The 25,843-nt window shown below is 35.5% G+C and overlaps 1 protein-coding gene across 3 annotated transcripts in view; it reads right to left on the bottom strand.

Moving 5' to 3' along the window:
* Nucleotides 1–1,355: 1,355 nt before the first annotated feature.
* LOC123681689 (cytohesin-1) overlaps nt 1,356–25,843 on the bottom strand; it is a 112,283-nt gene continuing 87,795 nt past the window's right edge. For all 3 annotated transcript variants that reach the window (XM_045619931.1, XM_045619930.1, XM_045619932.1), the window contains 3 exons: nt 5,722–6,053; nt 5,120–5,387; nt 1,356–3,091 (listed from right to left, as the gene is read on the bottom strand). In XM_045619931.1, coding sequence (XP_045475887.1) covers nt 2,591–3,091; nt 5,120–5,387; nt 5,722–6,053 — 1,101 coding nt within the window. In that variant the 3' untranslated portion in view covers nt 1,356–2,590. The remainder of the gene's footprint in view (nt 3,092–5,119; nt 5,388–5,721; nt 6,054–25,843) is intronic.

Here is a 25,843-nt window from a genome sequence, read left to right as displayed (position 1 = left end):
AAAAAAAAAAGTTGAATAATTTAGTCAACAACAAATGGAGGAGACGTTATTGTTATATTGAATTGACTTCTAGCAGTGTTATTGAAATTTTTATGTAGGCATAATGAAAAGTTTACCGCCGGATAAGGTCTTTTGAACTGCAGCATTATCGACCCCACCTTGTGTTACCTCTGACGATTGAGCATCGCCGGCAACGATAACAGTGGTGCAGAGAATGTCAACATTGAAATGTTGAATGGCATATGGTCGTCTTTTCTGATGAATCTTGATTCTCCTTGGGTGCACATGATGCCAGAAGAAGGGTTAGACGACGTCGGGGAGAAAGATGTGAACCTCAGTTTGATGTTGAGCGTAATGTACACCGGACAGTAGGCGTTATGGTATGAGATGCACATGCAAGTAGGACACCTTTAGTTTTTATTCGAGGTAACATGACAGCGCTGCGTTACCTTCAAGAAATAGTGGAGCCATATGTTCTGCCTTATCTAACCAGCTCGAGAATCCAATATTTCAACAAGATAATGCCCTACCTCATGTTGGCAGAGTTAGTTCAAACTTTGTGGAAGGGACCCATGTGAATCTTTTGCCATGGCCGCCCAGATCCCCCGATCTTTCGCCCATAGAGCATGTTTGGGACATCATGGGTAGAAGGCTTAGAAATTTACCCCAGCCTCCACAGACTTTGGCGGCTCTGAGACATAAAGTACAGGTAGCTTGGGATAGTATTCCTGAAGAAGAAATAGACCATCTTATTGCATCAATGCCGAGACGTGTTGGGGAGTGTATAGATAATCGCGGTGGACAAACAAATCATTATCAAATTTATTAAAAAAAATTGTAAACTCTTCGTTTTTTTTTCAAATTTCAATCATTTACTCCTTGCTATAGTATCTATGTTTAACCAAAAAAAAAAATTAGAATTTAAACAGCTCCTTCTGGGTGTTACAGTTTCTTTGTCAGTTATATATGGATAATTTTTATAGGTTAGAAACTTCCAAATCTACAGCCGAATCGATTATTATTCATAGTAAAAAAAAATGAACTACTTCTCCAAATTTGTGATTATTACTTCAGCATGTAACAATTTCATTTAGAATGAACTGATTTTCTCATTTTTCAGTAAACTCATTAGAGGTCGATAATGATGTGAAATGTTCACCACCTTGAAATTCACTATCATTTTGAATGTATCATATACCAGAATTTAAATCTGATTATCATTATTTCCATGCTGCCAAATTCTGAAAAGCTATGTATAGAAGGATGCTAAAATGTAGGTTAGAATGTTATTTCTTTCCTTCAAAAATAAACTATAAATAAATTGATATTAATTGATCATCCTGAATTAAAAGACATTTTACAAATAATATTTATTTACACAAAGAACAGAATTTATAATTTTCTACAATATCTTTTATACACTATGAAACAAACTTCAATAAATATATCTTACAAAAAATTAACATAAATAACGGCACAAATTCCTTTCCTCACCTTATCGACTAGGAATAATATACTGTTTATTCCACCAAAAATTAACTAGCAAAAGATAAAAATATTTTCACAGAAAAATTAGAAAATATATTATGTAGAAGATGAAACATGAACAGTTTCATAAATTGTATTGTCTATGCGATATTCAAATATAATATATTATGTGTGAGATTACATGGAATATTCAAAATATGAAATAGGTTCCTTATGTGAATTAGTACGAAATATAATGAGAAAAGTTTTTCAAAACATTTAAATGGAACTGATATGCGTTATCAGAACATTAATTCGCTGCTCAAGATTATTTATTGATCACCTTCACAAGACAATAACTATGTACAAAATATAATACAAAGACTCAAAACATTAGCAAGCCTTCATAAAAATTATATTCTCCTTTACCTACAGTTGGTCAGTATCACTTTGCTTCAATTTAGGTGCTATGGCACACCAATGTAAATTTTCAAACTATTGCAAATCTTGGTGTTGAATATACCATTAAGCTAAATATAACAAACACTAGCCTTGGTCAGTCACTAGGTATGAAGATTTTAAAAGAAAATTTCTTGGACGGCATTTTTAACGCAGATCTTCAATATCACCAATCAAATTTTAAACATGTATTCATCCAAAAAGTTACTATTATTTCTATATATCACAAAAAATGTTGTATCTATTGAAGATCTGCATAAAATAATGCTACAAATAATATTTTCATTCATTCAACAGAATTAAAAAATCACAATAAAATTATTGTAGAAGAAAATTCATAATGATCACTTGGATAAGTGACAGTTAATGATACAAATGTCATATCGTTTGACATATTGACTTTTAAACCTAATATTCGGTTACAAATCAATCATCAAGTGTAAATGGAATCAGTGGTAATAGCAATATAAACTTTTGTTTTATGCTGCCGATATAGTTGATGTTGATTCTTCCAAATAAAATTTTGTGAGATACTTTTTAAAACCACATAAAATTTGTACTTTAGAAAAATTCAAAACAATTCGAATTTATTCTGCAATGGTAAGTATAAACGGGAATAGAAGTAATCCATACACGAACTCAAGAATCTACGCACTCTCGTCAATCAATTTTTTCCCTGTAGCATGTGATGTTGAGCTTTCCTCTTCCGACTAGCCAACATGTCGTAAAAGGGGTTGTGACTAATACTCTGCCTCAAACGGTTCATCCACTCACTCTTTTCTTCTTCACTGCTCGCTGACATCCTGTACACTGTGTGTTTACCTTCTACGACTTTACCTTCCGAGTCAGTTTTACATGCTTTTATGAAGTCTGCGCCCCCACTGGCGTAAAGTTCGAAACAGTGCTGTTTTTGCCGATCGGTACACTCGCGAACAGAAATGTTTTCTAACGGGATGATACCACGAGGTTCTTTGTCCGTTGTGTACTCGAAGTAATACAAGCAATTGTCGTTGAGGATGAACCATCTCCTCTTCCAACTCTTGTACCTTCCGCCCTGCTTCCAAAGCCATCCTTCCTTGTCAGGGTTGAAGAAGGTGTGCATCAGGTCGTTTCCATCGTCTTCTGGTATTTTGAAAGGTTCTGCTTTTATGCTGTCGTAAAGACCCTGCAAGATAAAGCATAATTAAAATGTGGAAATGCTGCATTGAAACTACCATTCGATTTCCCCCAAATGTTTTCTCAAAAGCCAGGTACTTATGTACTTTTTCTCATTTCTTAGAATATCATGTATTGTATCTTTATTATCTCACTTAGCATTATTTTTCTCTTATTTCTATTTCTCTACTTTTAGAATGAAGTTAAGATCATTCAATTTTTATTTACTTTATTTGTGAGTTAATAAAATTTATATTCAACTCTTATCAATTTTCTCATATAGTTAACAGTTATCGAAAAATAAAATTTTCAGGTTAATTTAAAGTTGTCTTTGAGACGTTCGCATCAACTGAACTTGACATATGAATCAACCTCTGGAGGATATTGAAAAACGAATTAGGTGTTCAGTTTCATTGGAAATGAAGAAAAATATGATGAATTATTCAGTTGAGAGATGATATTTGTTGCCTAGTTAAAATGTATTGAATTTGACAAATCGGATTTGCTCTTTGCCAAAAAAAATCGTAGAGTACATGTGAAACATATTTGTAATTAGATGGTTCATACAACTGTGTGGGAATATTTTGGCTACCGAGCTATGTTTGTGTTTTATTCTGCTTCAAAGGTGCACAATATGTTACTCAATAAGTCCCGGGCCTGGGGCACAGATGGCACCACAGATGCGTGTCAAAATTTTGAATACAGAGTTGAGTCTGGATCGAGATATTGAAGGTCAAATAAGGCTACATTAGTTGAAACACTGTTTTTTTATGGGGAAAAATACTGTGTGAGCAGAGTAAGGGCATGATAAGTGATAATCAGACTTTGCTCTATCGACAGCAACGTTTAAAAATTGCTCCAGGGAATGAAATTTGGCTCTATGAAGAAGTTATTGATGAGGATGAAGCCTATTTCGAAAACTAGACGAATCTATCTACAGAAAACGTATTGGAAAGTTAGAGGAGCGTTGCAGTTGGAAGAAAAATGTTTAGGTCAGCTGAACTTGCTTCAAAAATGACATCTGACATACATTTATGAACAAAGTTTATTAGTGAGCCACGATCTACGGAACCATGTTTTAAACTCGGTGTGTTGGACCACTATTTAAGAATAACACATAAAGAAAAATCATTTTTATTTGAAATTATTGGAACGATTTGCTTTGTAGTAGCCTCATTAGTCAACTGTCACTTGACATATCGAGTTGCGCATTGTAATCTCGCGTTATCTATTCTGAATGATATACAGGGTGTGCCTAAATCGGAGGTACAAACTTAAATGCCAGATTCCTCGGTTCGTTTTAAGAAAATAAAGGTCTTAGAAACCTGTGCCCACAAACGCTTTGTTTTGGATTTTTTTCTCATAGCATCTTCCCTTCATAAGATATTTCACTTAATAGAAGTCTTCATCATGTGATATGCTAATTTTGGATACAAATCTACAGGGTGATATTTTTCTGGAACAGTGCCCGCTTCTTTCATCTAGTACTTTTTTTAGTGGACCACTGATAATTTATGAAAATGTAAAAAGAAACTTTGGTCCACTCCACAATTTTAGATTTTTTGTAGTTTTGTCGTATCTGTTATCGATTTCGAGAAAAATTTCAAAAAATTATCTAGTAATCTTCAGGAAAATCCAAATTATTCTAAAGATCCAGTAAGTGAACTGTATGGAATGGATTAATATTAAGTTTTGGTACTTATTTACCCATAATATGTAGCGAAGATTAATAAAGATTCGATATATCATAATCATCACAAAAAAGAAGGACTACAAGAAATACTCAGTATCTCGAAAAAAGGGCGTTTGCTGGTCTTTATTGGACTCTTTTTTCTTAAAATCATCTAACGAATCTTTCATTTTCTTTGTCCCTCCAATTTAGGAGTATCTTATATAGAAAGATCTATACACTCGAAACCAGCTCTTTATAACACAAATGTATCTGATCAGTTACAGGTAGCCAATTGAGCCTCAACAACATAAAGAAAGCGGAGCAATGAACGAGAGTCCATTCCTCACTGTCCTAGTGCACACTCACCACTAACAACTCCCTGGGAAGATCCTGCCCTTGGTTTATACCGCGGTTCATGTTGATGAACTGCTCAACCGTCGGCTTGTCCTTCACACTGGGATTGTGAAGGCTGGTGTTCAGCATGATTATGGAGAAGGAGAGAACGTAACAAGTGTCGGAGTTTTCGAAAATGTTGTTCTCGCCCTGGCAATCGCAGTACCGCTTAGCGAAGCACTCCATCATCCTGTCTATCTTCTGCGCCTCGCCCGGTAGTCTGAAGCTCCACAAGAATTGTCTGCGGGAAGAAAAATAATAAATATCGATTTATAAAATAGTAAAGGGTTTTCCGATGAGAGGTTTCATTTTGATATTGAAAAATTGCAGCTGTATAAAGATTCACCTAAATTTTAATTTCGATTACTTTCTCTTTCTGTTTTGTAATTAATTTTTTCCTTTTTTTTTCGAGTTAAAGCATGTATTTTATGAATCTTTTTGGTCTAAGTATAAAACGTACAGTCACGTAGTTCGAAGTAATATATCCTCCTCAGCGCTATCTATCCGTTCCAACCTTTAACAAATATCTGCAGATTTCTGCACAGACCATCGAAAAACGAAAAACTCTCACTTACCGTAAAGCTTGTACCAGGATAAGATCGGTGAAGTCGTGCAGATTAACAAACGCCTGTAGGACGTTCTCGTTGAAGTCATTCTTCTCGCCCAGATAGTCCCCGATGGCGGTCTTGTTCAGGCCCTCGCCCTTGTGCAGGAACTGCGCCACGCTCTCTGGGGTGAGCTGCAGCAGGCCCTTCTCAATCAGGAACTCGATGCCCTTCTTCGGGTCCATGTTGAACTTCTTCCGACCGATCGACATCATCTTGGCCTTGTTGCTATTTTTCCCGTCCTCCCCTGTGTCCAGGGATTCCATCTCCGAGACCACCTCGCAGAGTTCATCTTTGAGTTGCTGGAAAGAAAGAATAACTTGAATTGGGGGAATCTTCTCAATGGTGTTCATTTATAGAAATAAATTTGAATTCCATTTTCAAAAATGGTTAAATCGCTTCGTTACGGCTGCACAAAGTGGCAACAGCGCCTAGTAGGATCCCTTGAACAAGTCTGCGCTCTCTTGTCTTTTATTCCTTGGTCGGTAGCTTCTACTCTAACCTTATTAGAATATAGCTATCTTTGTTCACCTGACCAACGTAACAAATTCGATGTTTTATGTATGTAGGAGTAGGATCCAGTTATTGTTCCCTGTAAATAATTGAGATGATCAACAGGATGCTTGGAGAACTATTAGTTTCTTCAAGCGTCGAGGGCATGACAGTTTCAATGGATTTACAGGGAATGTATATAACATAGAAAGTAAGTGTTAATTCTTCAAGTTTGTAAATCTTCAGAGATTTACTGGGGGTTGGGTACCGGATGTCACATCTGCTTATCGAGCCCTTCGAGAATATTCGATTTCCAAGAATCCGCGAATAGCTTTGTGGGCGGTACGGCAAAACTCTTATTGGACTAGGGGTGGTACTTGGTACTTTCCCCCGATATCGGAGTGGTGCTAAGGGTGTGGTCAAGCCGGAAGAAGGGAAGTCGATATTCAGGAGAGGTCAGTAAGTTCCAGCCAGTGGACAGTTCAAGTTAAGTCGAAGTCGAGTTAAGACTAAGTTCGGTCGGTCGGTCAAGACATAAGACGCACGACGTAAAACGGTTTGCGAGTTAGAATAAGACGAGTCACGAAAAAGTTAGAGACGAGACGACCGAAAACTTGAAGTGCGACGAAGACTCTAATTGAAGACGAAATTCAGTACCGTAGTGAAAAACTTGTAATTAAGACGTAATTAGGAACTTCTCAATACTGAGTTTGTACTGTATAAGTGTGGCTTTGTCATTCAAAAGAGTTTAATTATTACAAATCCAACAAAGTCTCGGAGAAAAAGACGAAAGGCCAGGTAATCGAATCATACCTCTTGACGATCGATTAACCAAGCCTACATGTATATGTAGCCGCTGCTGCCACATATAAAATACCATATTATGGAAAGAATGTAATTTTTAATTAAAAATTAGCTTTAGGCAAGTACATTTCAAACTCTTTCTTATTCCCTTCAGATTTCTCTGTTTGTTCAGCTATGATTGCTGATTAGAAAAAAAAACCTTTTTGGAAACAGTCTACACAAATAAATCATGCAAAGTTGAGAAATATAAAGATATTCAATAATTCTAAATGGTCACCCAGTTTCATCTTCAATTTTCGAGAGGTGAATCCTTTAGGATCGCCATAAGTAAGATATATCCGACAATATAGCTACATGAAAAAAATTAAAGAAAACACCTATTATTTTCCTGGAACGAGTTCATAATGAGTGTAATTGTCTGAGTGATTGTTTTCCATAATAAAAAACTTTTATTATCGAAATCAACCAGAGTGCTGATTGAAGTATAGTGCTACGTCCCAGATGTCAATATGGAATTCTTGGTTTTACGATTATCGGATACACGTGAACCGAAACCGGTACATGCACAAGTAGGTTTCTTCCTGTTGTTAAGAACGTCTCAAGATGAAAATAAAAGATTGATTTTCGATGTACCGGTGTCTCTACACTTTTTTTATAATTCTATAGCAATCAGTAAATGAACGCTTTCTTGTTAATATCCAATAACATTAGCTTTGAACACTTGATAACGCAATCATCCCTGTTTTGTGACAAGAAATGAATACTGCGTTCTTCTGATTCGATAATTTTTTGGACTTTTAGCAGTGAGGTCCTTTGAAGATACAGCTTTATGAGAATAAACTTGCTACCATCCAAGATCCAAGCATTAAAAGTCGAAATTAGATGATGCATAAACAAATTCTGCAAATATACTTTGCACATTTCCTCATCGCATTCATACTGGATTTGACAATTGATTATTTTACCAACTATTTTGATTTCTATTGAAACAATCCAAAAAGAACTGATCCATGAACATTGCCTTGCGGAAGAACACTTGCGGGTACATAAAGGGAATGTTTAGATGATCCTACATTGGAAAAGATTCAAAAAGCTGCTTCAAACGAAGAGGGCGAAATAAGGAAGAATTTCTCAGGTTTTAAATAAATTGACAATAAAAGGAGAAAAGATTGTTCAATCAATCGAAGGTAATTGATTCAAGAAATCAGTCGTTAAGAGTACTTATTTATTTTATTCTTATTGAACCAATAGGAACATAACTGACCCTAGAATACTACCTTGTGGAACACCTCAATGATTTGAAAAACGAAAAAACATTATAACGATTATGTTAAATCTCAAACTCCTGATTACTTCAACTACGCTGAAGTAGCACAACTGTTGAAGCCTCATCTAACCCAATCTGAAGCAGCTCTAAATCCCCTATTTACAGCAATTGATTCACATCGTCTTAAGAGCCTTGCCAAGATTCAATTTCGACAGCATCAAATACATTCCCCGCGCCAATTTCTGCTACAGGACTTTTACGACAATTTCTCACTGAGTTCTCCGGTCTTTGGGATAATTGAAGAGTTGAAGCTCGCTTGGCTCTTATCGATTCGTCTATCTGTTCAGCCCACGCTGGTATCCTTCTGTGCCGGCATTACGTCCGACTTATTGTTCCCGTTTAGAAGATCAACTCGCGTAGAAGACGACGCCACTATTTGAAGCACGATTGAATGTAAAGTCAAAACGGAGCGAAACGGAGAAAACGTTTATGATGACAGCGTTAAGAGGAGTTTATACTTTTATACCACGTGTCTTTCTCGTGATCTGCCAAAGTTCAATTACTCCTGTCTTCTCAGCGTTTTTGAGATCTCACCAATTTTCAGGTTGAGTATAGCAATCTCAAACGTTCCTCTGATTTACCGTCTTTTCTACCACATGCAAGAATTAAAAATATGTTTTTACGTCTTCAAAATTTTAGAAAAAACGCATTTTCAGCCTTCGACAAGACTTTTTGTATATTTTTATATAAAAATTCTTTTTGCAAAAGTTATTTCAAGCATATACATATTCATTTTTCGAAAAAAAATCATCTAATTCTTTTTTTATCCCATTCCAAAAAAAATTATGAAAAAGGACGAACTCTTTGAAAGAATAATAGTGAAAACCTCATATAAATCAATGGTGTTTAGTGTATAATACAACGTTTTCTACTTCGAACTGATCGCTGAAACGGTAACATAACGCCATCGAAATATTTGTCGATTTGTGTCTGCATCATGAAGTTATTCTCGATTAAACATATCAGCTTTCGAGCCAAATTATAGTCATTTGCGGGAGGTTTAATTTTCAGCTTTAATATGGAGAAATCTGCGGCTGAGGCTCACCGAATGTTCTCAAATACCTATGGTGAGGCCACTATTAGTGAAAGAACATACCGGTAGTGGTCTCAACGCTTCAAGAACGGTGATTTTGACGTCGAAGACCAGCATGGCGGTGGAAGAGAGAGGGTTTTCGAAGATGCAGAATTGGAGGCATTACTCGATGAAGACTCGAGTCAAACACAACACGAATTGGCAGAATCATTGGTAGTGACGCAACAAGGCATTTTAAAACGCCTGAAAGTTATGGAAATGATTCAGAAACAAGAAAATTGGGTGCCGTACGAGTTGAAGCTGAGAGATGTTGAACGGCGTTGTTTGCTTGTGAACAGCTGCTTGCGAGGCAAAGACGGAAGGGATTTCTGCATAGCATTGTGACTAGAGACGAAAAATGAGTTCATTACGATAATCCCAAGCGCAGAAAATCATGGGGATATCACGGCCATGCTTCCATGTCGACGGCCAAACCGAATATTCACGGTTCCGAGGTCATGCTCAGTATTTGGAGGGACCAACTCGGCGTCTTTGCCGATGGAAGGAAATTGGGAATTATCTTCCAGAGTCTAGATTCTTTCAACGTGGTTCTAACGTAAGCTGACAGTACTGCATCCAAACTTCACTCCACTTTGTTACGAATAGCGAATATTGTGTTGTGATCGACAAAACTACCCAGTTGGCAGAAAATACCCCGTTTATTTTTATTCCTCTTTCTATATCCGGATCCTCGAGTTTTAGAATCTGACGCACGATGTTCTGGGTCAGTGGGGCGAAAGGGACAGATGCGCGTCATACGATCCCTCGGTTTGTTATTGGGGGATGTTCGTGCTTCGTCTAGACCAGGGATCGCTTTAATGGAATCTCCGAGCTGGAATCAGAACGACGTATTTATTCAAATACCAGCAATATTTTCCGTAACGAAGGTGGCTCTGACAGTTATTAAAAACTGGGAGGAAAGGTATACGTTGGAGCACCTTTAGTTATCGCGCAAGGTGTAGAGAAGCGTCGCCGTGTATGGAACTCTTTAGAGTGTAGAGAAATTTAATGGTGATAGAAAACACTGGTGAAAGAATGGTAAATGCTACTGTAGACGATTGTTGTACTGAGGGCTCAAAGATAGGGCATCAAAGCACATATGAAATAAGAAGCGATAATACTTTTTTATTTTTGAATAGACTTAGAACTGGTCATGGTCGTTGTAATAGTACACTCTTCAAATGGCGTTCTATTGATAGCCCACTATGTGAGTGTGGTGTAGAAGAGACCATTGACCACTTGGTGAATGATTGTCCGATTTATAAATTTCATGATGGTTTCCAAGCTATCCATTCAGTTTCAGATTCTTTTTTAGAATGGGTAGTTAACTTCAAATCGATATAATGAAAACTAATATTTAGTACTCCTTTCTGCTTCTTTTTTTTTTGTTTTAGGATCCAATTGGAAATTATAGAGTCGTCAACCGAAAAGAGAGGATAAAGGAAATTTTGTTTTGGTTGAAGAGGAAGTCCTTCAATATAAATTATGTCAGCTTATTCTGTAAACGTTTACACAAACCAGTCACTACACCGATACGGGGAGACAGAGTTTTTGCTGAGGTTTTTATCTGTTCTCTTGTATCATACGTTGAAATGTATGATGCCCCGTTACATTTCCTCTGCTAATACTGAGATTCATCGACACATATGCTTGATTGTTTGAAATTAATATTTTGTATTGCTCTTTCTCAAAAGAATATATATATTTATTCACTGAAGACAGGATTCACCAAACGTTCATAAAACAAAGAGAGGATTGCCGAAATGATTTGGTTCTTTCTTAAATTCACGTATCGTATTTTCTAGCAATGAAAATCCAAGATGTGTGGTAAAGAAAATTATGACTGATATTATTAGGAATCAAAAGAAAATAGAATAGAGAATAGAAGCTGCGTAGTGGAGAGAAGTAATATTCAGACTACTAAAAAATAAAAAAATATATATGTGTTAGAGAAAAGCAAGGAGATATATTGAGAACTATTAGAAAATGTTATAATTTCCCACACTACATATCAATGTAGTGTGGAAAATGATTATTTACATTCGCAAAGAAGAATTATGCAAGAAAATTGATCAAAAGGCAAAATCAAAATGTATCAACGGGAATACTTTAACTAGAATTTCATAGATATTGATCGCATCGTGTAAAAGTTTACTTATATGCTTTGAAGAAATTTGGCTCGAGGATAGTTCATTTACAATTGAAATGAGTGGATAAACATAGTGATAGGCATTCAGTATTAATAAATAATATTATGAAATGCTTACATAACTTTCAATTTAGTAGTAACCTTCTAATGAGAATATTGAAATTCCACACAGGTACATCCTGAATATTTTCGATTTGGGTATATTAAAAGTAATAATATACCAAAATTCAATATTTCAGTGGGTCAATATGATTTACAGATAGTATATGATAATTCAAAACGTCCACAACAAGGACAGAATTTGTAGAACAAGGCGAAAATATTGAAATACGCAATGCTGAAAAAAGTAAGAATGTACATCAGATGGAATCTTCGAATCTTCATGATTTTCTCGGCAATTTTCAAATTATCCTTCCAAAATACAGGGTGTTTCCTAAACATGCGGCAAAAGTTCAGGGGGTTGTTGCTTGGACTATTTTAAGCATGTTTTGTCCTTGGATGATTTTTGAAAAACCTCTTTGTTTCGAAGATACAGGGCGAACAACATTTTTCATATTTTTAAAATTAATAATAGTTTAAATAAAAATGCGTACCGCACTGTGTTTACTAAGTAGGTACAATTTATTTTTAAATTTGTTTAACAACATTCCAATTACTAAAAACGGTCAGTTTTTTGACTAAAAATTGATAAGTGCAGATGGTAAAGGAATACAGATTAAACACGGTTTTCATTTGAATTCGTTTTGTGATGTATTAGCTGGGTGTAACTTAATAAGAAATGATCCTGGTGTTTTTGAAAGGGTTCGGCAGTCAATGAGGAGAAGATTGGATGCTTGTATGCTGGCTAGAGGTGGTCATTTTCAACAGTTTTTGTAGGTTGAGTTGAATTTTCATGTAATTTTTCATAATAAAATGTTATTATCTGAGATTTTGTTTCCCCTATTTCTTCGAAACAAATAGGTTTTTCAAAAATCATCAAAGGACAAAATATTCTTAGAATAGTCCAAGGAACAACCCCCTGAATTTTTGCCGCATGTTTAGGAAACACCCTGTATATTGAAGATTCGATCATTTACTCTAGATAATATCTCAACGCGTCCAAACTTCCCAAACGCTAATCTACGAAGAAGAAAAATTTGCAGAAGAAGGCAAAAATACGCAATGCTGAAAGAACTGAGAGGAAGATACATCAGATGGAAACTTCTAATCTTCATGCTTTTCTCGGCAATTTTCAAATTGTCCCACCGAAATAATTTCAATATTCGATTATTTACTCTAGATAATATCTCAACGCGTCCAAACTTTTCCAAAGGCTGATCTATGAAGAAGAAAAATTTGTAGAACAAGGCAATAATACTGAAATACGCAATGCTGAAAGAACTGATCTCAAGATTCTATTATTTACTCCATATAATATCGAAACGCGTCTAAACTCTTCCAAACGCTAATCTACGGAAAAGAACAATTTTTAGAACAAGGCAAAAATACTGAAATACGCAATGCTGAAAGAACTGAGAAGTAAGTAGATACATGAGATGGAAACTTCCAACCTTCATGATTTTCTCGGCAATTTTCAAATTATCCTACCAAAATGATTTCAAGATTCGATTATTTACTCTAGATAATATCTCAACGCGTCCAAACTTTCCAAAACGCTAATCTACGAAGATGATTTATTAGAGGAAGCTCTCAAGGGTAAGAAGGACATAAAAGTAATGACCCAATTACACCTAAAATTCAATTTCCTTGAGTCCGAAAAGTGCGATCTGCGATCTCCTTTCTAATTTTCGAAGAAACCCGCCGATGTTTTTCCAACCAACGCTTCACTGACTTGTGACGTCAGCATTCTGATTAACTTAAACAAGCCGGTAATTTGTTTTTATTGTGTAATATAATTTAAACAAGAGCCCGGCAAATATAACTAGTCGCGTATTGGATAAATAAAGTTAATAAACGATTCACTTTACAAGAGTTTTACGATGTTTGCTGAGACTAGCGATTTAAGCGTAGCGATGCTATGTTTTATTGAGGCAGTAGGATTAGCGATGATGGGAACAGGTGAAATAATTAATTCAATCACTGGGTATGCTCTGCTTTGATGTTCGTGCGAAGAAGTTTTGAAATTGGGAGCGATTTCGGAATAGGAACCGAAATATTTACAATGGGTGCATGTTGAAATGACAGCGGCAACCCAGATTTGAATATTTGACAGTTATTCTAGTTCAACTGTTTTATTCTAGGTACAAATTACATTTGTTCCGCTACACAGTTGTAGCTTCTTCAGATTTTTAGAAATAACTTTAATTTACAGAATTAAAAACTGGAAAAAACAATTTTCGATTTAAAATGAATTTCCAACAAATAAAGATCGAGTTCAATATGGGAAACATCTAATTCTAAATTTTTGTATGAGTAGATCTGCCAGAAAAACAACAACATTGCGTGAAATAATGTAATTGTAATGATATTTTTACTCCCGGAGTAATTTTCATTTATTCAATTAATAAAATAATTGACATAAAAAACTATGTTAAATGATATTCCATCAGATCTTTTGACCATGAATAGCCATGTGTAACAAACCATGAAGCTTGATAAATAATATTTCAGGTATTGTCTGAGTTCACATATGTTTTTTGGTAATTATTAAATACAATTAAAGCAGTAATTTTTTTTTTATATAAAAACGGAAATTTATTTTCTGGACTTTAAACCTAAGCAACAGTTAACTCTGAACTATAAGAATTTGAAACAATTTCAGACAATGCTAGAGAAGTAAATTCGCATCAATTCAAATTCCCAGAAATCAACATAGAGTCACAAATATATTTGGGAAATATTTATGGATTTTTGCTGCGAACGAGAATATAAATTTAATGAACAAGGGAGCTTAGAAGAATTGACGTTGATACTAAAAGATTGGGAGGACAATATGAAAAAGAAAGAGGGGACCGAATATGAAGAAGCAACGGTGAAGACAATGTGGAACGTTTTGTACAAACTCTTGCAAAAAAGCACTATAATTTCTATAACATCATATGATTGGCCCGTTTAACAGTATAGTATTTAAATCAGCCCGAGATGCCCATGATGCAATGGTAAAAGATAATTATCTATGGTAGAGAACATCAATGAATCTAATGTTTAGTTAAATTTCAATAGTCCTAATTTTTTTTTTGCTCTGGGGAAATAAATTTGGCTCTGATGAAGACATAGACGAATCTTCCAACAGGAAAAGTTGTAAAAAGTTGGACATTGGGGTACATGTTTCTCTCTTGATGAAGGTGGCTATGTTGACGAATGAAATCAAATTTTTAAGGAAAACGTGTTTTTACTGGTTTATAGACTTAATGAGTGAAGTATTAGGTATCTAACTTGTTAAGATAGTAAAAAAGGAAAGTTATAAAATCAACAGCATTATGGAATTTTTTTTTCTGGATGCACATCGAAATTAAGCATTGATAAGACTTCCAAGTTGTAATACCGGTTGATTCTTATATGACTTGATGTAGAAAAGTTTTCAACGAACCTATTCATAACAGTTCGAAGCATCAACTGCGTTTTTGAGAGCAAGACCTCACATCACCAAAGTGAGCCTGCGAGCGTACTATGTATTTCTCTTTACGTAAAATATCTGATGCAATTCAGCTTATTATTGCAGACAATTAGCCAAATCTGATGTAAAATATTTAGATCAAAATTTAATAATGGAACGTTCGTGCACCAAAAGAGATATACAACTCTCATAACGATTATAAAATCGTTCTGCAACACAATAAGACAATTCAATGCGGTTGTCACTCTTCAAACGTCAATTTCGCAATTGTGGCCAGAAATAACAGAGTCAAAACGGTGTTCAATGCAGAACGATTATTGCAAATACAGAGATGCAATTCACTATTCACAATGAGCAGTTTCGAATCGAGCATGATTTGTTCAGATAACAACAACAGCAGGTTCGATATTTCAAATGTCAGTCCAATTTTAAAATACAACAGGATACGATTAAACCAGTTGTTTTTATTGCATGTGGTTTGCTATGTTTTAATAACCTTTTTTATTGGTGTTATCGGGATAGGTTCACATTTGATATGAAGACGTGACCTTGGTTAATGTCAGGAAAGTGATAATTAGTTGGGACAGGTCGATAAATATTTGTCATTACAATCGACAGTTATACTTGTTTGAATTGATTACTCAAGTTAATCAAGGACACTGGAGAACGTACAGATTTTTGATAGCTTGATTAGCTGGATTTTTTAATTTAGTTCGTTTGTTTACAATTTTGATTCATCCATATTTTCTGCAATTAAAAATCGACATTGAAAAGCCCACAACAGATCTGGTCGAAATTGGTGGGGTCCAGATATGGTCCCCAGTCCGGGAAAAGAAATTTGGATCTAATGGAGAAGTGATTGCCGAGGTTGAAGCCTTTTTCGAAAGCAAAGACGAATCTTTCAACATAACGGGTTTGGTCGACGACATGGAAGCATGGCTGGGATATCCCCGTAACTTTCTGCGCTTGGGATTATCGGAATGAACCCATTTTTTGTCTTCAGTCACAATGCTATGCAGAAAACCCATCCGTCTTTGCCTTGCAAGCAGCTGTTCACAAGCAAACAAACGCCGTTCAACATATCTCTGCTTCAACTCGTACGGCACCCAATTTCCTTGTTTCTGAATTATTCCCATGACTAACAGGCGCTTTGAAATGGCTTGTTGCGTCACTTCCAATGATCCTGCCTAATCTTGTTGCGTTTGACACGAGTATGGATCAAGTAATGCCTCCAATTCTGCATCTTCGAAAACCTTCTTTCTTCCACTTCCATGCTGGTCTTCGACGTCAAAATCATCGTTCTTGAAGTGTTGAAACCACCCTCGGCACGTTCTTTCACTAATAGCAGCCTCACCATAGATATTTGAGAGCATTCGATTAGCCCCAGCCGCAGATTTCTTCATATTTAAATCAGAAATTAAAATCTCCAGCAAATGATGAGAATTTGGCTCGTAAGCTAACATGTTTAATCGAGAATAACTTTATGATGCAGACACAAATCGACTAATATTTCGATGGCGTTATGTTCACAAATATCTAAGCTTATTGTATGACATCTACGATCTATTTATTTCGACTACCACTAATTACCGCTATAGCCACCTATTGCAAAACGGCGGAAAAAAAGTTGTACACTCAAAAGCTTTTACTGGTTGAACCCGTGACCATAAAAAACTTGTCGGAAGTGGAGAATATCAGTTGGTCCAGTTTATGAACGAATTTTGATCAATTACATAGATGTTCGAAATGAGTTATGTTCGTCTCTAAATAAATAATCCTTTATTCAACATTTTCTCTTACTTCTCCTAAGATTTGAGGCTAAAGCGTAGAGCTTACAGAGGAGTAGCTACAGTCTTAAACACGGCACTCTTAAAATTACCCCCACAAAAAATTATAGAGGTGACAAATCAGGACTTCTTGAGGGCCATTCAAAAGAATCCCCTTCCAATCAGATTCTCGGGAAAATGATTACTTAGAGAGTCAGGCACCACACCATCAAGTCTCACCACAAAATACCTCTTTCAACATTGTGATGAAATGATCACAAAAACAACAGTACATCATACGATATTCGTTGTTAAAAAACCAATATTCTTGAAAATGAAAGGGATATCGTTTATCAGATCGCCACAACGCGAAACCACATTTTTCCATTGTTTCTACCGATCGTGCGATATCAGAACTTTTACTCTCGATAGCATTCCATAAATCGGAGAAAATCAAATCGGCTATGCCTACGCATGAGAACCCTGAAATAATAATGAAACTATTGTTATCCATCGTAGTCGAATAATTACGTGTTGAAAACCATATAAGCGTATCTGGAGCATTGTCCCATTTTTTTTTCAACTTATAATTATTTGTTCTTATCACTGTGATTCATTGAATAATAGCCACTAAAATGTGATTTACAGGCCATTTACTTCAATTATCGAAAGACTACTCGACAATGTGCATTCAAAATATATTCATTGCATGATAAAATTTCCGATACAATATTAGAAAATTCCAACGGTTTGCTAAAATATCGCACTGTCGAGTAGTTGAAAAGAATTTGTTGAAGTTTTCTTAGGAGAAGAATAGAACCTAGGACGCAAAGTACTATAAATTTCGGGACTAAGGCCACGTGAGACCTTATCCTATTCACCCAATAACGACAACAACAGAAAACATGAACACAACTTTATTTATCATGAAATACTTCAACTCGCCGATAAAAACTTCGTCCGCATTGTCTGAAGTCATCAATAGCCTTATAGACAGTATTCTATTACTTTGTAACACTATCTCTCAGACGAAAAACGCCTACAAAAAATTGTATTCAAATGAATTTCAATCAGATCCTTGAAAATAGGAAATTTCATCTTAATATGAAATCAATACTAATATAAAAATTCATGATGAGATAAAAAATTAAGAAATAAGAAAACAAGAACAGAAGAAAATACAATACAATTAATATACACATTTTTGAAGGTTTAACACAACATATAGCATATCAAGAAACGTGAAAATATCATTAAGTGAAAAATTCATTCAAAAAGCAGAATAAACGAAAAAAACAACAAGATCAACATCAAAGTTATAAAATGGTACCAAAACGCAATAAAATAAAAAGTCACTGTGAAATCGATACCATAGAAATTAAAATTCGATTCGCAATAAAAACATTCGACATAAATCTAGACCAATAAAAGTCAGGAACCAATATATGTATACTTTATATTCAATCATCAAGATCGTGGAGCCATGGAAAAGTGTACCGGCTATCGTCTATTGTTTTGCTCTCAAGGCGAACTTGATCTTATACCGAATGTTTGGAAAACATTCGATGTTGATCCGTTTCAAAATTACAAAGAAATGTAAACACGGGCATCTCACATGTAGATAGCGAGTATAATAAGATAATAATAAATATCGTGAACAGGTTTAAGAGGAAACACATGTTTTGGTGTTCCTAGAATTGATTTGGTCTGTTGTTTTGAATTAGAACAAATTCGATTCGCAAACATCAGAATTCAATATAAGCGTGTGATTGGACCTTAGTTATTTGAAAATGAGGAATCCATCGATTTCTCTTAAAATATAGATTAAACCCTTTATATAAAAAAACAAAAAAGTTCCAAGAAATTTAGTTACATAGCGACAGATCAGAATACTGGATTAGCATATTTTGTGGTCTGAATTTGCTTCGAGAAAGTAAAGACATCCTTAAACGATTTCAGAGAAAAAAATTATTATTTTTCAGACGATTATACATTCTAATTCTAGGAGACACGGTTCTCTTTCTTTGATCTCTTAATTACTATCCTATAGAACAAAAGGAATAGATTTCAATAAAATATCACCGAAATTACGAAAGTATCACCGAAGTTTGAATATTCCAAATTAATTTTAATCGACTTCTCCGAAATTCAGAATATCTTTCACCAAATTAGCATTTCTGGCCGATCCTATCGTTGATAAATTAGCCAAATTAGCAAACTCATCGTCCCCTTTGAAGTCTCTAGCACCAAGAAGCGGCAAATCGTGTGTTTACAAATATCCACTTCGAAATTGTCTTTTGCAACAGACATCTGAAATAAAAGGTTGATTTCCATGTTGGTCTTTCAAATACTCGCAGTTCGTGTTCCCATAAAACCAGTTTTTGGTCCATTTTATTTGGAAATCCCCATTGTTTCGAAATTGCATTATTGTTTGTGAAGAACTGGTCGTGGATTTGGTTTTGAGGGAAATGAACGATATTGCGTCAAAAAGGAGTTTGCTGGAACGATCCACCATAAATAAATTCAGGAAATATTAAATTATCAATTCTTAATATTTCTGAATGAGTCTAAGGTCGTAGCGAATGAAAAACAATGAAATTTTAACACAATTGTTTACTACTTCCTACTATCTCACATAAAAATTTATTGGCCAACTCAAGGATAATCTGATCTTTATCAGGGGGGTTTGGAACAAGAAATTCTAGATGGCGTATGTTAAGCGACGTTCGTACGTTTCGTCTGAATATGAACGTTTTTTAGTATGGGCAGATTATATTGAGATTAAGATTTTTAGATTCTGTCTATTTCGAAACGTAATCATCAAAATGAAATCCTAATAATTGTAATGAAAATGGATATTCATTATTGCATATAACCTTTAAATTTGGACGATAAAAAACACGATATCGATATTGAATTGTCACAATTTTAGACTAATTAGATGAAATCAGTCTTCTTTGGGTCATCTACTGACATCGTAATCGTAAATTATTCATATCGGTTTTCGAAAGCTGTTTAGATAAAATTATTGGCAATAAATAATTTATCAGAGACGGGAATATCATATTGACGTTTGGGAATTGATTTCATTCATTATTCTGAAATCATCAATAGTGTTTTGTTCGTTTTGTTCAATCGTCCATATGTTTATGATTTGCCTCCAATATATGGAATTTAATAAATAAAAATAAATATATTGAAACATAGAGTTTAATTACACGAATTTATTATTTCAGTACAATTTTCCGCTTTTACGAAAAAAAATGTTTGAACTAGCATAATTTGTACTGGAAGATTAGAGACACTTTCTTAGTTCTACATTATTATCCACTGTAAAAAACACTTGAGATTCACTGTTAAAACGGAGAAGAAAATATTCCTATAACCATAAGAGACAGTTGATTGGCAACTTAACGAAAAAAAATTTCGACAGTGGCTCTTAGTGATTTTATTTGTTTTTCCATTTTTTTATGGTTCTTGTCTACAATGAGTTTCCTAAATAAAAGTGTTTTCGCAAGGTTCCTACTCATTCAATCCTTTTTTCATTGATGTGCACACTACACAATGGAACAGCTAAGGATCAAATAGCTTGGTAGAATGTACTTGGTTTTTCAAGTAAAAAATGAATACTTGACTTGATTTGACTTTGAAAAACTACTACTTGATTTGAATATTCTTGATTTCAAGTCAAGCCAAGTCAAGTGATTTTAACTTGACTGGATTTCAAGTCAAGCCACATCGAATGATTTGAACTTGACTTGATTTCAAGTAAAGTAAAGTCAAGTCAAGTAATTTGAACTTGACTTGATTTCAAGTCGAGTAGCTTGAATATCAAGTCAAGTCGTGAATCTCTAACCTAAACCAGGATTTGTGTTTTTTCAACGAAGGCAAGTTCTACTTTATTTAAAAAAAAGCTTTTTTTCGAATCATATCAAACATGCCCCCAATTTTTTTCAGTCATTACCCCCCAGACAACAAAATCCACAACAAGACAGACAACCGCAACAAAGAAAACAAACGAAGACGAATGAGAACCGTATCCGTTTTACTGCGATCGTGAAAATTCATCAAACTATCACGGAAATCCCCGTTTCATCCGGTTATGACTTTCCCAACTCGAACATCCTGAATTTTCCACAGTTTCCTCCGGTACCCCCTCCTCATCCGGTGTTCCCCTGGGAAATCCGGGTCTAATCAACCTCCGGCAAAGTCGGGAACATACCCGAGTCCGGGATTCGATGTCTGTGCAACCTGAAGCTCATCTTTTTGGCTTGGCGTGAGTCGCAGGAATTATCTCTTCCGTCCTCGATATCCCATTAGGGTTATTTATGGCTCACGTGGTTGCCGGATTCGTCCGGGATTGGTCGTTAAAGGATTTTCGCGGATCTCATTAGGAATGGAGGTCGCGACGACGATGAACGGCCTCCGTTGATGTTCGCGACTTTTCTTTAAATATAATTAAGGAATCTGGAGTAATGAGAAACCATTCGCTAGATAATGACATGACTAGATAACGACGTTCTATGGGTCTGCAGGGTGTTCTACAAGATTCATTTCAAACTTTGACAGATGAAAGTTGTGCTCATTCTGATCATTTTTTGTCATATAAACATAAGGCCTATCCGTTGTCGGTTAGAAGATACAAGAATTTGAAATAATTCATTCTCATCTTTGAAATAGAGATTCACGAGTTGATTTGATATTCATGCTACTTGACTACTTGAAATCAGGTCAAATTCAAGTCAAGTTGTAGTTTAATGTTCAGTCAAGTATTTATTTGTCAAGTGCTTGAAAAATCAAGTACATTCTATCAAGCTACTTGATTTTTAGCAGTTTTATTGTGTGGTGTGCACAATAATAAAAAAAAAGAATTGAATGAGAAGAAACCTTAAGAAACTTATTGTTACAAAAACCAAAAATAGCAACACAAATAAAATCACTATGAAACATACCAAAATATTAAAAAAATAGTATCTCAATATTTGGGAAACCTCCAAGCACTGTTTAATAACATCATTTACCATGCAGGATTTAAGAGACATGAGGCATCTCATAGATTTTTCCCTGATCTTTTGCGGGTTTTCGAACACTCAAGGCTGCTCTGGAAAATTGTCTTTTAACAAGAGCTGAAGATCTTTTTCTTCTGTGGCTCTAGAACCCTGGGTGGGTTTTAGCTGACTGGACTACTGCCAGCTGAACAAGCTGGCGTTGATTAGAATCTTTAGCATTTTATCCAAGTTTGGAACAACGTTTTTGTGCCTCTTCCAATATACTGAAATATCTTCAGAACTGTCACCACATGGTCCAGTCAGAAATTTGTCTATTTAATAATGACAAACCATTCCATTTGCTCGATTTTCGGGAAATTTCAAATTCCTATGTAATTTGTAACGAGATTGATTTTGAGGTCAAGAGTTGGTTAAAATATCAAACTACTTGACCTGATGAATCCCTAGCTGCCACGGCTAAGGTTGCATCACCATACCATTTTCAAAAAATTTTCCATGGCCTTTTCGAAGGTCTTTAATCGATTGTGGAGCATTGGCCCAAAATGAAAAAGTCTAAAGGTGTTAAATTCCAAGATAACGGTGGCCAATTGTGATCAGCATCTTCGAGAAATAAGAAGAGCAGTTTCAGTATTGTCGTCTGAGAAGGTGCTCTCATTGGAAAATCCCATATTTGATCAGAAATAAATACCCCTTTCTCTTCTGCAGAACCCTATCTATTATTATTATTATCATTCACTGAACCGGGGTCGTTGCTGCTCTGGTAGCCTTCCGGGAACTGAGACCAATTTGATCTTTTGTCAAGTTGATCAAGTTGTCGCATCTGCGACAACTTGAATTTTTTGTCATTAAAATCTCGTCCAGAGGTAATTTGTTCTGACAATTAATTCAAGGAAAAATTAGAAGGAACAAGGGTTTTGCTTGCAGATTAATATTCGGAATAAGTGTTTTCTTTTTTTTCTTCAAGCCCGCCTAAGAGGGATAGTATCAATCTTTTTTCAGGGTGGAAGTTGGCCTCTAAGAGGTGTAATAAGGATTCTGTCGTCTTTTCATCCCAAGGATCTGAATAGATTAAATTTAATATAACTTTTTATTTTGTTGACAATTGAAAAAATACATATCTAATCGGAATGACATTCAGAAATCTGTTGTGAAATAATGAAACGAGAGTACCTTAAAAATTACGTAAGAATCGTATCATTGTGAAAAAAATTTCCAAAATTTTGAGATCTCACCATCTATCGATCAGTTCCTGAAGTGGTTTCTAATAGGAGGTTTCATGTTTATATTAAATAAAAGTAGTATATTTTGAGAGAAATCAATGGGTGTTTGTTTCATTGTGAAGAGAAGGTATGCCATTGAGAGGGATTACCACCATGTGGCTTTTCGCGTAGTCAAACTGATGTACCCATTCATTTCCGCTCTGATGCTCCTGCGAAAACCAAAAATTATACGATTTACGAAGTTGTACATCCACTTCATCTTCTTTCTTTTTTCGAAGCACATAACTAGATGATTGATTATGTTTTGCACGAATTTATAGTTTTACTTCTTTTGTAATGATTTTTGGCAGGTTTTTTCTCACGAATATTTCACAAATATGTCAGTGGTATTTGCACCGACAGTGACCTGCTAGAAGTCCCATCATTACCCGAAGCTCAGCTCGTGGTAGCTCAGAAGCTTCCTGGTATAGGTCTGTGAAAGCACCACAAATTTCTTTGCATGAGCAAGACCCGGAGTTTTTTCCAGGCAGTTTTTCTATTGCCCAACTCCCATTGTGGGACCACTGCCTTATTTTGGTCTTTTCCAAGCCTTTAGAAGGGCTCAGAACCGATAGGTGTTAACCTTGAGGACCTTTTTGCCAGTTCATCGACTTTCTCGTTTCCTAGGACCATGATGTATAACAATAAATACCACAAGCTGTTCATTATTATTAATTGCTTCATTATAACCTAAAAAACCAACCCAAAATCCATTTGCTCAACACGTCCCCCAATTTCGAACATTCGCGGAATTGCCAACCAAACCATAAAACAATCACGCCAAACCGAGCTCTAAAAAACCTCTTGGCGGCCTTCGGCAAGGTTTCCTTTCGCCGCATCTCCACCGGACCGTGGCTAAAGGCCGTCACACGCCACACGTCCTCTCTCCCGGGCCCCATGCAAGATTTACCACCGCGTCAAACTCGGCCGCGTCGTAAATCTCGGCGAGAAGAAGTGTGGAAGCCCCTTCACCCAGTTCTGGAAACGGCGGGCCGTCGACTTTTCCGGGGACGTGGAAGGCCGATTTTATAAATAGCCGCTGAGAGAGCGAGAAGGAGAAGAAGAAAGTCGTTGTCTCTGGTCGAGATCCAAAGTCACGCGTAATTTGAGACGGTAGCAGCAGAGGGCAGGTCAGTAGATCTATATTTGCGTTAGGTTGTCGACCGACTTAGCAGCAGCGACTTCGAGACGCTCGTTTAGGCTTAAACTGGCGAGTGGAATCTTACTTGTACGGGGGGTGGTCAGAAATTATAAGAGGACAACTCGAGGAAGCAACGATTGTAAGCATTTTATGATAGAAGTGTAAGAGCGATCCTCAAAGGCTCGCTCAAGTGCTTCAAAGTAAATTAAACACTTGTATCATGCGCTAAATTCGATTATACCTGCATCATGGCTCCAATACCAATGCTGGAGATGCACAGGACAATTTTGTCGGCAATTGTTCATGTCCATGATGTATAATAGAAAAAATTTGTTTCAGAAATGGAAAGGATCCTTCTCTATTTCATTATCGTAATGATTTCATTACAGTACTAAAAACAGTGCTGTAATTAACTCATTACAGCATAGTTTTCAGTTATATTTTTCGTTTTGTGGTTGTCTACACTGACATCTATCAAATTTCAACACACGTCAATTGTCAATATAATATAATTGGGATATATTGTTGGCTGATGCTATTGTTACTTGGGGTGGTGGTTTCCTGTGGAACAGGGCCGCATCCAGGATTTTCTCTATTTCAGTATCGTAATGAGTTCATTACCGTACTAAAAACAGTGCTGTAATGAACTCATTACAGCATTATTTCCAGTTATATTTTTTGTTTCGTGGTTGTCAACACAGACTTCCAATCTTATCAAATTTCAACACACGTCAATTGTCAATATAATATAATTTGGATATAGTGAAATGATCTGCAACATTATTCGCAATTTCTCTTAATTTTGGTGGTGTTGAATTGATATCGTCAGATATAACTCACGAATTCAATGCGCAATTTTGAATTATTTCAAAATTCGAAACGAACGATTCAAATTCCGTAATCTGTCAATTTTCATAACAGTCACACCAACTGCCAATATACAATACAAGAGTTACTAGGATGTATAATCGAAATTTTTCGTTGGATTTCAACAATATTTCACAAAACTTGACTGAAATAGAGAAAATATCGTCTAATACTCATTGTAGAAGGCAATTCCAACACTCATGCGTTAGAAATCTCGCTCCTTTGTCGCTCGTTTTCGAATTTCGCATTCATGTTGGAATAGCAGCACATTCTGCAACTTATTTTAGATTATATCATATTTGTGTGTTTCAGTTCTGATTTCAAATACTCGAAATAAAGCTAACTTACATTCGGTTAACAAGCGTTTAAACTGAAGAAATCTTGCTCCGAAGCTGTAATATAATTCAATTCAAAATTTAATAGGATATAATTTTATAAAACTAGGTTGTCCCAATTCCTTCAATTTTCCTGGGAAGGATGATGAACCTTGACAAGCTTATTCGACAGTTCATATGATAAATCCAAAATGTTTGCGAACCAAGGAGAAAATTGATACGAAATTTCAAAGTTAGTCGAGGATGCTGTATTCAAAGTATTGCCAGAAAAGTTACCAAGAGTAATAATAAAGGAGTATATGAATAGTTGATGCT

This window comes from Harmonia axyridis, chromosome 6 (assembly GCF_914767665.1).
Source record: "Harmonia axyridis chromosome 6, icHarAxyr1.1, whole genome shotgun sequence".
In the NCBI taxonomy this organism is placed as follows: domain Eukaryota; kingdom Metazoa; phylum Arthropoda; class Insecta; order Coleoptera; family Coccinellidae; genus Harmonia; species Harmonia axyridis.
The sequence above is the reverse complement of the archived record's forward strand: the minus strand, read 5'-3'. Positions and strand labels throughout refer to the sequence as shown.